Source organism: Crotalus tigris, unplaced genomic scaffold (assembly GCF_016545835.1).
Source record: "Crotalus tigris isolate CLP2741 ecotype Arizona unplaced genomic scaffold, ASM1654583v1 scf7180000024454.734221, whole genome shotgun sequence".
Classification (NCBI taxonomy): domain Eukaryota; kingdom Metazoa; phylum Chordata; class Lepidosauria; order Squamata; family Viperidae; genus Crotalus; species Crotalus tigris.
The window spans coordinates 302,030-316,357 of NW_024100623.1; the positions used below are offsets into that span (position 1 = coordinate 302,030).

The 14,328-nt window shown below is 35.5% G+C and overlaps 1 protein-coding gene across 3 annotated transcripts in view; it reads right to left on the reverse strand.

The window, feature by feature from the left end:
• LOC120303065 (sodium channel protein type 2 subunit alpha-like) overlaps positions 1–14,328 on the reverse strand; it is a 121,311-nt gene that overhangs the window by 20,943 nt on the left and 86,040 nt on the right. For all 3 annotated transcript variants that reach the window (XM_039332200.1, XM_039332201.1, XM_039332202.1), the window contains 2 exons: positions 11,602–12,054; positions 577–694 (listed from right to left, as the gene is read on the reverse strand). In XM_039332200.1, the coding sequence (XP_039188134.1) occupies positions 577–694; positions 11,602–12,054 (571 nt within the window). The remainder of the gene's footprint in view (positions 1–576; positions 695–11,601; positions 12,055–14,328) is intronic.

A 14,328-nucleotide genomic window follows, 5' to 3' on the forward strand; every position in this document is an offset into this window, starting at 1 on the left:
ACCCAGGTTAAACAAACAGTAACTAAATATATTTCAAAGGCAACTTCCTATACTTTCTCTACTTTTTTTCACTGATTAAAATACCCCACAATCTTTTTTGCATTCTACTTAATCACAGAAAGAAAATGAATCAACAGGAAACTTCTTCCTTTGCAGTGTCTAAACAGCAATTTACTGTTTGTATTCTGGCAAGTGAAAAACCCTCTACAACCTAATTCTCATTTTCTAATTCCAAAGGTTACTGTCTGCCACATTACAAGTGGGCTTGCAGTCTGAGTCTTTCATAACCTTGCATTTTTTTCTCCAGAGGCCAAGAAATGGATTCCATAATAAATGACTGACACATAACCTTTCAGTTACTAGCCAGCAAAGATAAATCAAAGTACACAGCAATACAAAGATAATAACAAATTGCAGATTCAAATAAAAATTCCTGATGATATCACATACAGATTAACAAGCAACCCTTGGTTGAAAGCAAGGGTTGAAAAAGGCAATAATCTGCAAATTTCCCAAAGTAAATTCACAATAAATACACACAATAACCACAATAAAGTTGGTCCCTTTGATACATACCATCAGTAAAACAAGGTTTTGGTTGTGGTGGGCCTTTTGTTGCAGCATCAGATTCTTTGTCTCCAACAGATGCAAAAATAATTGTGCTACCTTCAGTGGAGCTGTAAAGACTTGTTTTCTGCAAATAAAACCCCACAAGGCATTTTAAAGAAAACAGTACTTATTCTGAATGGAAGTCATGCATGCAGTTGTGATACTTTTCAGGGATAAGCAAATTTCAAACTTAGGAGGACATGTCCTATTCTCTCAGTAGAGTCCTTCAAGTTTCTAGGTTCTATTATCTCCAAGGTCTTGAAATGAACATCTAACAACATTAGAACCATCATTAAAAAGACATAATAAAGAACATTATTCCTGCATCAACTCAGAGGAATTATTGAGTCTGTCATTTGTACCACAGTTAATAGTCTGGTTTGGCATGGCAACCAAACAGGACAGGTACAGACCTCAATGCATAGTTAGGACTGCAGAAAAAACAATCGCAACCAGCCTGCCTTACACTGAGGATCTTTATACTGCATGAACCAGAAAGAGGGCTGAGAAAATATCTATAGACCCCTCATATCCTGGACATAAACTATTTCAACTTTTCCCCTCAGGATGCTGCTATAGAGCAGGGGTGTCAAACTGCCGGCCCACGGGCCGGACATGTCATCTGGAAGCTGCGCCCACCCCATTGCCGGCAATGGCAATGGCCTGATATGTTGCACGACATCACGTGACATCGCGAGTTTGACATCCATGCTATAGAGCATTGAGTTCGACATCCATGCTATAGAGCATTGTTTAAAGAAAGTCCCCCCCCCTTAGCTCTGCTGAACCCTTAATTCCCATAGCATTGTCTCATTTCTCATCTTTCCATCATTTCTATTATCTTCTCCTATTGGTTTCTTATGATTTATCAATTGTAGTTTGTAACTTATGATTAATGATTGCAACTATGATTTATGACCTATGTCCTATTACTTGATGCCTATATGTACACTATGAGCTATGCACTGGAGACAAATTCCTTGCGTGTCCAATCATACTTGGCCAATAAAGAATTCTATTCTATTCTATTCTATTCTATTCTATTCTATTCTATTCTATTCTATTCTATTCTATTCTATTCTAGTCAAAGAGAGTTATATGCAAAATAGTGAGTCAGGCAAGCAGCCATATGCTAAGAATTAGCACTCTGCATATTTCAGAAAAATTGTAAATGGTATTACAGCCAAGCTTCTAAGGCTCTCCACATAGAAAGCTATACTGAGTTTCCCTTCAAAGATTCCTTTCCAGTAACCTAATTGGGGAAAATGGAATGAGAAGTGTTTTACTTACAGGCAGTCCTCATTTAGCAACAACAATGGCACCAATGATTCAGTCATTAAGCAAAGCAGTCACTAAGTGAAAGCCTGACAGGGTTTACAATTTTTCTTCAGTTTTTTTTTTTTTTTGCTTTGCAGATCTGAGAAGGGCATAAATGTGAGGATTGGGGGCTATGTTAGGTTTTTCATCATTGTTGCTAAACAAGGTTGTTGCTGAACAACCCTGTATTTCAGTTGGACAATTAAAGGTCCAAAAGAAATTATTGCTGATCGATTGAAAAGTATCCAGAGATATCAAGTCACCTTTGGCCTAACCATCACATATCCAGTGTAGTATATACAACTTTCCAGGGGGGAAATACCTAGAAACATCTATATTGTCTCATATATATTATTTCTATAGCTCAGCATGATTTAATTATACTTCATGAAGATGAGAAGAAATCTTTTTAAAAAGTGTTGGCATCAATCTGGAGAGAGTTGTGCTGAGGCCATCAGTAAATATTCCATTCTTTTACTCTTGTTAGTCACTATCCCTTTAAAAAAAACATTTATGTCTCATTTATCTCTCAATGGTTTGGATTTACGTTCAGTTCTTCCCATTATCTGCTGACTCCTCATAAGAACTAATGGACGTTTCAGATTAATATATGACGTGGTGCAGAAACCTGAGCAAAGCTGGTGATAAAAATGGGACGTGTTGTCTGCTATATGCACACTTACATATTATAATGTCACTTTGCCACTTCCTATAATTGAAACTTTTGGTTTAATTGAAGATCACTTGAGCTAGGAAAAACAGTGCTAAAAAACTGAACAAGTATCACAGACGATAAACCATTTTTTTTTCAACACAGCCAAGACAACACTGAAATCTCTACAGTGAAAGATAACAAATAAATTGCATTCCAACAGCTTTTGTTTTGCATTCTTTCTTGCGGAAGCACAAATGTATTAATTTCTGCACATTTTAAAACTATTTGTTATTTTGGTACACATATAGATATAGATATCCAGATTGTTACTGGGGAAAAAGTCAAATTGTGACTATACGGATTTGATATCTACCAATCTTGAAAACATCATCACATATGCAATGTGATTTAATGTAGCATTCTGGGCAAGTACAGAACTGATACAAACTGGAAAAACAATCGACCTATATGAGTTTCCAAAATAAAGCAAATTAGTTTTGGTAATGGTGTTTTTCAATCTGTTGCAATGTTATTACCATAAAGTATAACATCAGAAATGAAGTATAACATCAGAAATGAGTTCAGCGCTACACAGCTGGATGAATATAATGAATTATGAAAGCATATTTAAAACAATATAGGATCACTATTGGTGCAATCCAATTTCCTTTTTTAATTTGAAAGATACAAAATAAAAGATACAGAATAAAACATATTTTATTTTATTCTTTAAAATAAAAATACACACATTTGTAAATTTATATTGTTTTTCATTCAGTTCCTCCCCCTTTTTTAAAGGAAGGCCATGAGTACAAAGTGAATGAAAACAAAATATTTATTTATAACACATGGCTATTTATCTGCCACAGCATCACTGGGCTGCGTTATCCAACCCACGCAATATTTCACAAGGGAAAGTCATTGTATCATCCTGCTATGTTGTCTTCCTTGAAACTGTCTTCCTATAATTACCTGGGTGAAACAAACTAGACTAGATATTCAGATATACCATCTACAATCTCCTCATGAGAACCACTAGAGTTTTAACTTCTATTTCACAAAGCTGACAAGACTGCATAAGCCTTGGGTTCTCTTAACTTTTGACAGCAGTTGTCCTAATCACAGATGGCCAGAACAAATTATGTCATAGGAACATTTTCTCCCATCTTGGCTGGGGAAGAATGCTATCAGAGATCTCCCAACTCTTAGAGAAAGCCTCAGGCTGGTTATCTGAACAAGGCAAATATTTCTATGGCATTATTGATTCCAAAAACCAAAATGTATGCTTGAACATGGAAGTGAGAAGACAATGTGGATGCCAATTCGGTCAATGCCTCTAGTTTTTTCCCTGAATGATTCATTACAACAATCCCTCCTCTGTAACTGGGCAGGAATGCATATTATTTAATCTTCTGCTCCTTTCTGAGAAAATGGAAACTTTTCCATTCAGATGACCAAAGAGCTGATAAATTGCCTGAGGGAAGACACTTGTATTCAGTTCCTTGCCTGTTACACAAATGATTTATCTGTTATTGGAAAAACAGGCCATGTAAGAATTGCAAAGCACTCGCAACAAGGGGGATATAAGGATTGTGTCTATGTTAAAATAATCATATACTATTCTCCTTATTACCGTAGGCTGAGCTGTAATGTTTTTGCTTTCATCATTCTAATGTGGACATTTTTCTTATCAAACATTACAACAGCAACTGGACATATTCATTCTGAACTGGATTATAAAACAAAGATAATAGGAAATGCTTAAATAGCTAGATATGTATATCATGCTAGATAATTTCAGATTATTTTTAATTGTTTAATAAATAGTTACTATCATCTTCCCCTTTATCCTTCAATCTTAGTACTTTTCTCAGTTCTTCAGCAGAACATCTGAGAACAGATCTGAATGGTGCCACAGCATTCCAGAGTAATAAAGTTCTCATTTCCACCTTTTTTTCAACCTTCCCCATCCCAGCTCTTCTTTCCCCGTGATATTAATTTTTTCCTCATCTCACTGAGTCAGCTTCTCACTAGGCCTTCCCTTCCGCACTTTAAATTGAATATGATACCCTGCACATACATCCTGGAGCCTTCCATCCCTGGATCAGAAACAGAAAAGATTTGTGATTGACTATGGCAGCTTATATTAACCCCACCAAATCATCAGTTGTAATAATCTCCCTGTTTGGTGGAGAAAGCCAGGAGCCAGGTCAGTTCTTGTTCTGGGGAGCAATAATAGTGAGGAACTATGTCTATTTCCTGAACCCAGAGGAACCATGAAAATACTATGAAATGGAGTTCATCAGACCTGCAAGGAGAGTTAAAAAGCTAGAAGAGGAAGAAAAATTTAATGGATCAACAAGAACTGTGAAAACGTGTTCTCCACCTTTTACACGAGTTTCTTGCTGTAGCAGAAAAGCTAAGGGAAGTGCAGAGAAAGGAAGAGGATTGGGGACGGGGAGCCAAGAGTGCAAGGACAAAGGAAAGGATGGGGAAAGGGAAAGGGAGGACAGTAGTGATTATAGAAATAATACAAGTGCTTGAGTGGCACCTCTGTAATGCCATAACATTTGCCAGATGAAGCTGAGGTGCTATAAGAAGCTATGCCTGATCTCTTAGCAAGCTACCTACAGATTCTGAGTTATGCACCCAGAACTCTAATAAAATTTAGAGAACTTGTCTTTTTCTCTATGTGTAAAAACACTCAAGTTATGATTGAATATGGAATTTACCTTAGGCACTTTTCAGGATAGGTTTACCTGCTAGTACCTATAGTTATAGTTGTAGTTATAGTTAGTCATAATTAGTGTAGTTTTATACTTATAGAAAGACCTGTTCTAATTGGACATAGTCACTTATACACGTAGCAATCATGTTATAAATTTAACACAACCTTTGATAGTTTATGGACAAAAACGTTAATTTGTATCATCAAAATCTGTATGTAATTTATATGTAATTTTCTACTCTAAGGCGCAGCAAAAAAAACTTAATCTAAGCAAAAAGGTCCATTGAAAATATTAAAAAATTAAATATTACATAATTTTAACATTATGATATTCAATTAAGTTATGCTCAGTAGTTTACTTCCTATGGAGAAAACCACTGGATAAAATCAATGATTTTATTAAAATCAGAATTTCTTTTAAACCCAAGACTTATCAGAAATTTATAATCCAAGACAAAGTAGATCCATAGACCATGCATTAAAATGCTATGTAACAATAGGCAGACATGGTGAATATTGGGCATTGATCATGCGGTAATGCAAGTCACATGACTCAAATATTAGATCAATTCATACACGTTTCTTTTCATTCTCAATGGATGAAAGTGGCAGATATATTGTAAACTGATTATTAGTGTGCATGCCAGTCAAATTTTATTCAACACTGAACATGTAGATTTGCTAAGACAACCTGTTCAAAAGAGATGACACATGATGATCTGCCTTGTTTAAAAGCACCAGATCCTGCTTGATTTTAGTCCTGTGAGAAATAAGAATGATAGGAAACAGGGTTGAAGATACCAATAATTGGTTTGTTTCTATTTCAGTAAATGTGATGAATATGGTTTCAAATATTTTTATGACAATATTCAAAAGAAAAACCTGTGAACAGTAGGGCAAACATAGCAAGTGAATGAAAACTCAATTTTAAAAAATACACAATACTGCTTGCTGTGGCTTCTGATATGAACTATGGCTGACTGAAGACGCCTGTGTGAATGAGCAGAAATGACAACTACTGTGAAAACTAAAAATGGACGAGTAGATGAGGCCTTCAAATCTCTCTGAAGAAGAGATAGAGATCACCCTGAATGCTCTGAATGGCAACTTCCTTCCAGAAAACCATAAAATACAGATCTCCCACAGGTTTGAGCACCAGTAGCTGAGGGAGACAACATCTTTGCTGTCTTCAGCGTGGAGCCTTTGGTCAGCAGAACTTTCTGTTTACATTTGGAAATGTTCAATTTAACCATTTTATGGACATTAGAGATCTTCAAAACGGGGAGCTTAATTTATGACACCTGGTAAGTTTTATTTTCTTCTTTGGATTTAAGAAATTTTAAGCAGAGATTTAAGAATTTAAAATAATATACAAAAAAAAAAGTAATGACAAAAAGCAAAAAAGAGAAGATGTTTATTTAACAAAGTTTTAGATGGAATGGTAGACCAGAGAGATTTGGGATATTGGTTATTTTTGCTGTAAGATTTGAAAAATAAATATATAATTTATTCAATATACTTATGGAAAATGACTGAAATGGAACTAAACCTATATTAGGAATTGAGGCTTGATGTAGCCTGCAAATGGACACTAGAGGGAACTAAAGGACCAAGCAGAAAAGAGCTAAAATGGCTGCCAGTTATAATTTTATCTTATCCTTAAGAAAGTTTTTGCAATATGGACTGAAATATTAACAACTAATACACAATAACTAATAACTAATATTTCAGTAAGGATACAAACTTAAGTGGATATACTTTTAGAAAATATAGAGAAAAACTAAAAAAAAAACCCTTGTACCTGCCACAAACATTATAGAGTCAGGGCAAGGCACGGAAGGCAATAAAATCGAGATTTCCAAAACAGGAGTATCAAAGGCAAATCAAAAAAATCTGGGAGGAGGAAGGGATGGAAGGAAGTAGGATGGGAGGAAGGGATGAGGGGAGAGAGGTGAAGAGAGGAGAGAGGGAGGAGGGAAGTAAGGAAGAAAGGTAGAGAGGGCGGATACGGTTGGGGGGAGATGGACGAGCGACACCTAAGGTTTTATGTATGAATTTATTTCAAAGGTATTTTTTTATAATGTATTGAATGTATCAAATGTATTGAAAAATTAAAAATAATTTTTTTTTTCAAAAAAAAAATCTGGGCATGAAAACAGCTGTGACAAGAAATCCTGGAAAATGCCTCTTTATAGGATTTACAAAGTAGGCTGGTTAAACCTTTGAAGAATCCAAAGTTATGAAACATCAAATCCTGAAATGCCATAGGAATATTTAAGTCAAGGAAAAAAGAAAGAATACAAAGTTGGGCTATTTGACCAGGGATAAGCTATTTATTCGATATTTCTACTAGTCCTTAGTAGACTTTGCTGAATTAGGATTGAAAAGATGATGATTTCTAGATTGGGTTTACTTTCAAAAGTTAGGCTATGGGGAGAAGATTTTTTTTTAATTTGTAATTTTAAGAGGGTGAAAAGTTAACATACTAGCTTATGCTTGGTGTGATGAAGGTTGGAAACACTTCTTCATTATTGTCTTTGTTGCTTTTTTTTCCCCTTTCCTTTTCTTTATTCTGAACTTTCTGAACTTTTATTTTTATTTCTTTTAGTTTAGTTTATATTCATTTTTACTATGTTTATTACTTTTTTTATAATCATACCCCAGTAATAGAAATTTTTTAAATGTGCTTATATTTTCTGCAAAAGTAATTGGAAGATTTTATTATTTAATTCTTTCTTTCTGCACTTTTGCTTTTCTTCTTTCTTTACTTTTTTTGCCCTTTATTACCTTGTGTCAACTTTCATGTGGTTTGCAAAACTTAAATATTAAAAAAAGTTTTACTATGTTTGTTAAAGACTTCAATAAAGTTATCAACCAAAAGGAATACTGGCTGCTGTGAAAACTTCCATAGAGCAATCCCAGAAAAACATCTGTTAGATCAAAACAAACTGATTCCAAATAGATGAATCTGTGCATTACACTTTTCTACAGGGCGGAAATTTTCCTTTTGAAAAACTGTTGTAGGATTAAGAAAAAAGAAAGTCAGCTATGCAACATTGGGATACTCCAGCAAGCTCACACGGACACCGTGGGACATTAACTGCTTAATAAACAGAACTGGGGAAAATAGGAGAAGGGAGTGTTAGGTATGTTAGCTGCCTTGAGTTATTTATCAAAATAATAAAAGCTGGAAATGAATACATAAATAAAATATGTTCATTATATTAGGCATGTAGGATAAGTCACAGCAACCTTCACCTCCCTTCTTTTCCTGTGCATCTCCGAAATTGGATATTGAACTTTATATTATACAAATGTTATATTCACTACCTAAATTGCAGCCAATCTTAAATACAATAAGAAAAAGCAATAATGTGAATAAAATTTGATCTGAAGCTGAATTGTTCCCATTAATCTAATAAAGTCTAAGTAAAATTTGTCTATGTTTGTCCAAAGCTTCTGAACTTGGGGTAAAAAAAAATTAAATTGTTAATCTGCTGTTCTCTTGTACCTTATTCTCTGTCCTTTCCTCCCATAATCATGTTGGTATCAAGTGCCTTTTGTGACTGAAAGTGGTTCAGCAGGAGAAGACAATGTACGGTACTAGACCATCAAGTGGCACTTGAACTACTTTGAAAATAAATACTGTTTGTTAACAGACTTTTGGCAAGAGTAAAGTGGCTCTCCCTTAGCAGCTTACTAGATGGTTAGATAAAGAGAAAGGAGTTGGCAGAAAAAGGAAGAAAAGGGGAATGCCGTTTTTGGCTCCCACCCTCACTAGCCTCATCTCTTACAGCATTCAGTGTTTGCCAACAGCTTATAAACAATGAAGATGCTTCTCTACTTGGGGGACAGGATACAATGTATATGCACAAATAGAGAAGTGAAGGTGAATAATAACATTCCATGCTCAGAATTCTTGGCAAATGAGGCCGGTCTACTTATAGAGAAAAAGACACCTGATATTTATTTATTTACTTGAATAATTTATTAGCCGCCCGCCTTCCTGAACTAGGGCGGAATCTTAGTCCCATTATTTAATTGTTAAGATTTGAAACTAAATTTGGAGAGATTCAAGTTCAAATCCATCCTTAACCATGGAAGCTCACAGGGTGACATATAATTAGTCCCTATTCCTATTGTAAGGGAGAAAGGGTATCTAGGTAGATCAGTTGAGTTTCTGAAGGAATATAAATCTAAATAGATAAAATATTAGACAACAGCTAAAATGATGATGATGATATTATTACCTGATTATTATTGTAATTAGTGTTACTTCGGTTAACACTATCCTCAGAAGGGCACGTGCGGATCCCTGCAGCTCCTGGAGGCTCCGAGCACTGCTTTTTGCACTGCTGTTTTTGGCGTCACATCTGTGTGTGTGTTTGCCTCGCTGTTTTGGGTGGCACTTTGGGGGATGGTCTATCCCCATTCGCAGCATAGCCGCTGTCCATTCGCCACGTCACCTCTCAGGAGGGCAGCGTTAGCTGCCAATGCAGCGGCAGGGAAGACGGAAGGCAATCCTGTCCACCAGATCAGCCTGGCTGGGGTGGGAAACCAAATGGCATAAAAAGCAGCGCTCAGAGCTTCCAGGAGCTGCAGGGATCCGTATGTGCCCTTTTCAGTCGTCCTCCTGCAGTAGGCCATAGAAAAAAATATGACCCCCCCCCTAAATAAGCCCTAATGCAGTGTTTCTCAACCTTGACAATTTTAAGGCATGTGGACTTCAACTCCCAGAATTCCACAGCCAGCATTGCTGGCTGTGGAATTCTGGGAGTTGAAGTCCACATGCCTTAAAATTGTCAAGGTTGAGAAACACTGCCCTAATGGGTCTTTTGGGCCTAAAATAAATATAAGACCTGGGCTTATTTTTGGGAAAACATGGTAGTTCCTACTTCAAACACAACAGAATTTTATATTCATACATTTCTTAAGTCAAGACATTGCTCATTTCAGCATTTTGTGAAAGATATATCTCCTAGATATTTGGGCTGAAAAAATAACTCTAAAAGTTACTGAGGTTTCTATGAAAATTAATTATGAGAAGTCACCCCAGACTTCCGATAAAGTGGTATTCCTACATTATACAAAGCCATAATCTTTTCCACATATACTTTTTGCCTATTAAAAATGTATATGACTTTTTAATGATTTAACTGCAATATATTTTGATTTCATGCTAGTGATAAATCTTTTGAACACATAGATGGTTTCAGATTGTCTTGAATCATCCTGGAAGAATCACTTGCTTTACTAAAATATCATTTCTGAACTAAAAGTACCGTATATGCCGCCGTATTAGGCAACCCGGCGTATAAGACGACCCCCGTCTTTATAGCCGGGCCGGATTCCTAGAACGTCATCTTATACGCCGGAAACTACCAGTATTTCCGGCGTATAAGACGACTTGGCGTATAAGACGACCCCCGTCTTTGGCGCCGATTTCAGCGCTCGTGGAAGTCGCCTTATACACCGGCATTTATGGTAATCTTCTAAGCCAATACCATTAGAGGTGTGAGTGACTGTGCTTCATATGAGTTTTATTTTTGGGGTCCTGTCATGTGTCCCTATTTTTTTAGGGGGACATCTTGAACCTACTAAAATGAGTCACCTTAATGAACCTAACTCAGCCATTGATTTGAAGTTTGTAGACGGCACTCAAGAACAGCATGTTGACAGAATGCTTCAATTTTTGGCATGGTGTGTGTCTTGCTCCACACAGCATCTCCTCCCTAACTTTCAGACTATGTGAAATCTGTATTCCACTCAACTCTTCGTAAATATGTTAAATTTTAGGACATCTCTGCACTCAACAATATGCAGATACATGTTCATTCTATGAATGAAAGGAGACATACCATACATTGTCTTATATTACATGGTGAAAAGATAATTAGGTTGTCCCTGTTTAATGGTCACAAGTCAATACTAATATGTAAATTAAAAACAGTAATTTCAAAGAAATCCCAACTTACCAGATTTTAACACAACAGACTTTAACACAAGTAGACCAAATTTCTCCAGTTATTTATGTCATTTGTGTAATCGTATCATTAAACAAATGATACAAATGAAGTAAATTGCTGTAATGCTCTGCTTTTCAATTCTATTGGCCATGCATGAATGAACAGCTCCTCTCCCAAATAGTCCAATAAAAAGAGATGTTACTTTATTGAAAAATTAAGAATACCTTTAAAAGATTTAAGTCATAGAAAGCTAATGGCACTATGATATATACAGAAAAATAACTCAAGCATATAAAACAGTATTACTGTATAAAATAATGTCTTACTTCTTTGGTTTCTTCAAGTTCAGATATGCTGGTAAGTTCCTCTGTGTTGAAATGTTCAAAATCAGACTCTCCCACTGCTATTGGTACAGTCACAGTAAGATTTGGGTTATTTATGAATGACAGGTGATCACTGTTGTCCATGCAGCTGGTAGTCATTTTTCTAGGCCTCTGATAACCAAAAGTCTGGTTGATCTCCACTATGGTATGGTTGGGAATGCACTGATCTTTCTTATCATTTTGTTGATCAACTGCACTTAATCCAGAAGCGTCCTTGCATCTTTGCAAAAAAACAATTTGCACAAATTCACACATCTTCCTCTTTACGTAATTGATTCCCCTCTGAATTCTTGATATAGCAATCTGTAGATTATTTGCTTCAGTTTCCTGCTCTGGAGCAGCAAGGCTGTCTGAACTGAAAGAACTCAATAATAATGCCAGGAAGAGGTTTAGCAGCTGGAGGATGGAGTAGGGAAAGAAATTAGTTAGATTCCCCCCCCTCTCTAGTTAATCATTTTGACTTCTTGTTTTTTGACTTTCTACCAATTGTATGCATTCACCTTTTAGTTTCTGATTATAGTAAACAAAAACACCCAATTACTGACCCTAGGTTTTCAACTTTGGCAAACATAAAATTACATTTTCTTGTATGATCGTGTGTGTATGTGAGAGAGAGAGGGGGGGGAGGGGGGGAGAGAGGGAGAGAGAGAGAGAGAGAGAGAGAGAGAGAGAGAGAGAGAGAGAGAGAGAGTGTCTTTAACCAGAATAGGAAGCTGATTCCATTAAAAAAAATTGTATAATAGGATGTAAGTTGGCTGGATGATAACATCACATCAGCACTGTTTTTGAAGATAGAATGGAATGATATAGTGGTTCGAAAATTACAAATTAATTTGTAGAAAAAAAGCAAGGAAAATCTGTGTGATGAAAAGGACAGAACCAACACAAACAAATAACTAAAATACAGACCTGCTAGGGTCCAAGCTAGTTGGGAATTTCTCTCTCCTATAGGTGACTTTTTGAACCAATGTAATTTCTAAAACATTTGCACATTTTCTTATCTGAGATCACAAGTTTCCCCCTGTTGAAATTAATTACATTAACTAACTTTATGTCTGTACTAAATTATGTCTGTACTGTAAACTGTGAATTGTTAAAACATAGTAAAGTAGTAATATTTTACTATGTTTTAATCAGACAAGTAGTAAAATATTCTTGCCTTGTTTATGAAGCCTATAAAGATGTAATATAAGATAAGATAATCTTTATTGTCATTTTTTACTGTGGGCACATTGGTACACATTAAAAATGAAATTTTGTTTTTTGCTCTCAAAAATGTACACATGCATGACACACATTTAAATATGCTACATACAACGTATGTATAAACTTACACCCTTATATAATTTAGTTACTTGAAACAGAAACAAGATTGCCCATCATATTTTTGCAATTACGATAGAGGAAATCGAAGGTGCAATATTTGAATTTGAGTTGCACAGACTTTTAAGTTTAGCATTATGTCAGAATCAACACTGTACCCATCACAGTACTTTAAGGCTCTGACAGCTATCTACAGTTGCAGAAGATATCATCATAAACAACCACCTTAGTGATTTTTAAACTCTATCTGCCTATATAATGGGCATGGAATATCTGTGGTACTAGTATATTATCCATCATATAGTTTGAAACAGGAAACAGCTATAGCTCCCTAAGATACAGTCACTAAAATATTTTGCATGACCATTTGTCTGGTGTTGTAAATTCTGAATGCTTTTTGCAATAGTCTTAGAAAAGTGGTAAAAATGAAATTAAAGTACACTAAAAAGTTTTAATTAAATGACTATCTGAAATAGCTAGAGGTGAGAACTTGGGATAGATGGAGAACTGCAGAAGCATAATTATACACACATACATGTAACTTCTTAAAGAAGTTAGTGTCTTTAATTAGAAAATATTGATGCTTCATGGTCACCACAAGCTTTGGTACCCACTGCTCTACTAAAAAATTACATATGCAGGAGACCTTTGACAGCAACTATTTCCTTTTTCACCTATTTCTCTGGTGGGCATGCATTTCTTTATTTATGCCACCAACCATCATCATAGATCAAGAGAATAAACCATAAAAAGGCAGGCATGAAAGAGTTTTCTACTTCTAGGGTATTTTACTAATTTGGAGCACATGCAGGCATTATGTTGCACAACAGGTCTCAACTGGTTACAGTGAAAGTCTCCCAAAATTTATGTCAAATGGAATCTTGATGTTTTAGAAGAAAATCTGATGTTTTGGAAGATTTGAAGCTAATATTGATTAAGATATAAAAAATTCATTATACCAACAAGGAATAAAACAAATACAGGGATCCTTGAAATTCCTTGTAACTTTCTGATTATACAAAATATATTTTAAAAGAGCACTCTTAGTAGCTCCCATGGAGTCTAAATTTTGGTGGGAATGTGTGAGAGCAGTTGTCTGAACAAAACTAATTAACTAACCTCATCAACAGTAAGAGCTGTATAGTATCAGACAACACTAGAAACAATCCTATAACAGCTGTATGCAATAGTCTCTACAAATACTTACCACTAGTCCCATGGTGCTTTTCAAAAGGCAACTAGACTTTCTTTGTTTTTTTTTCTTGAAGATTGGTTTTGCAGTTCTGAAGAAGCTTTTTGGATGAGAAGCAAAATGACTTCAAGGAAAAAACAAAGAAAACCCATCTC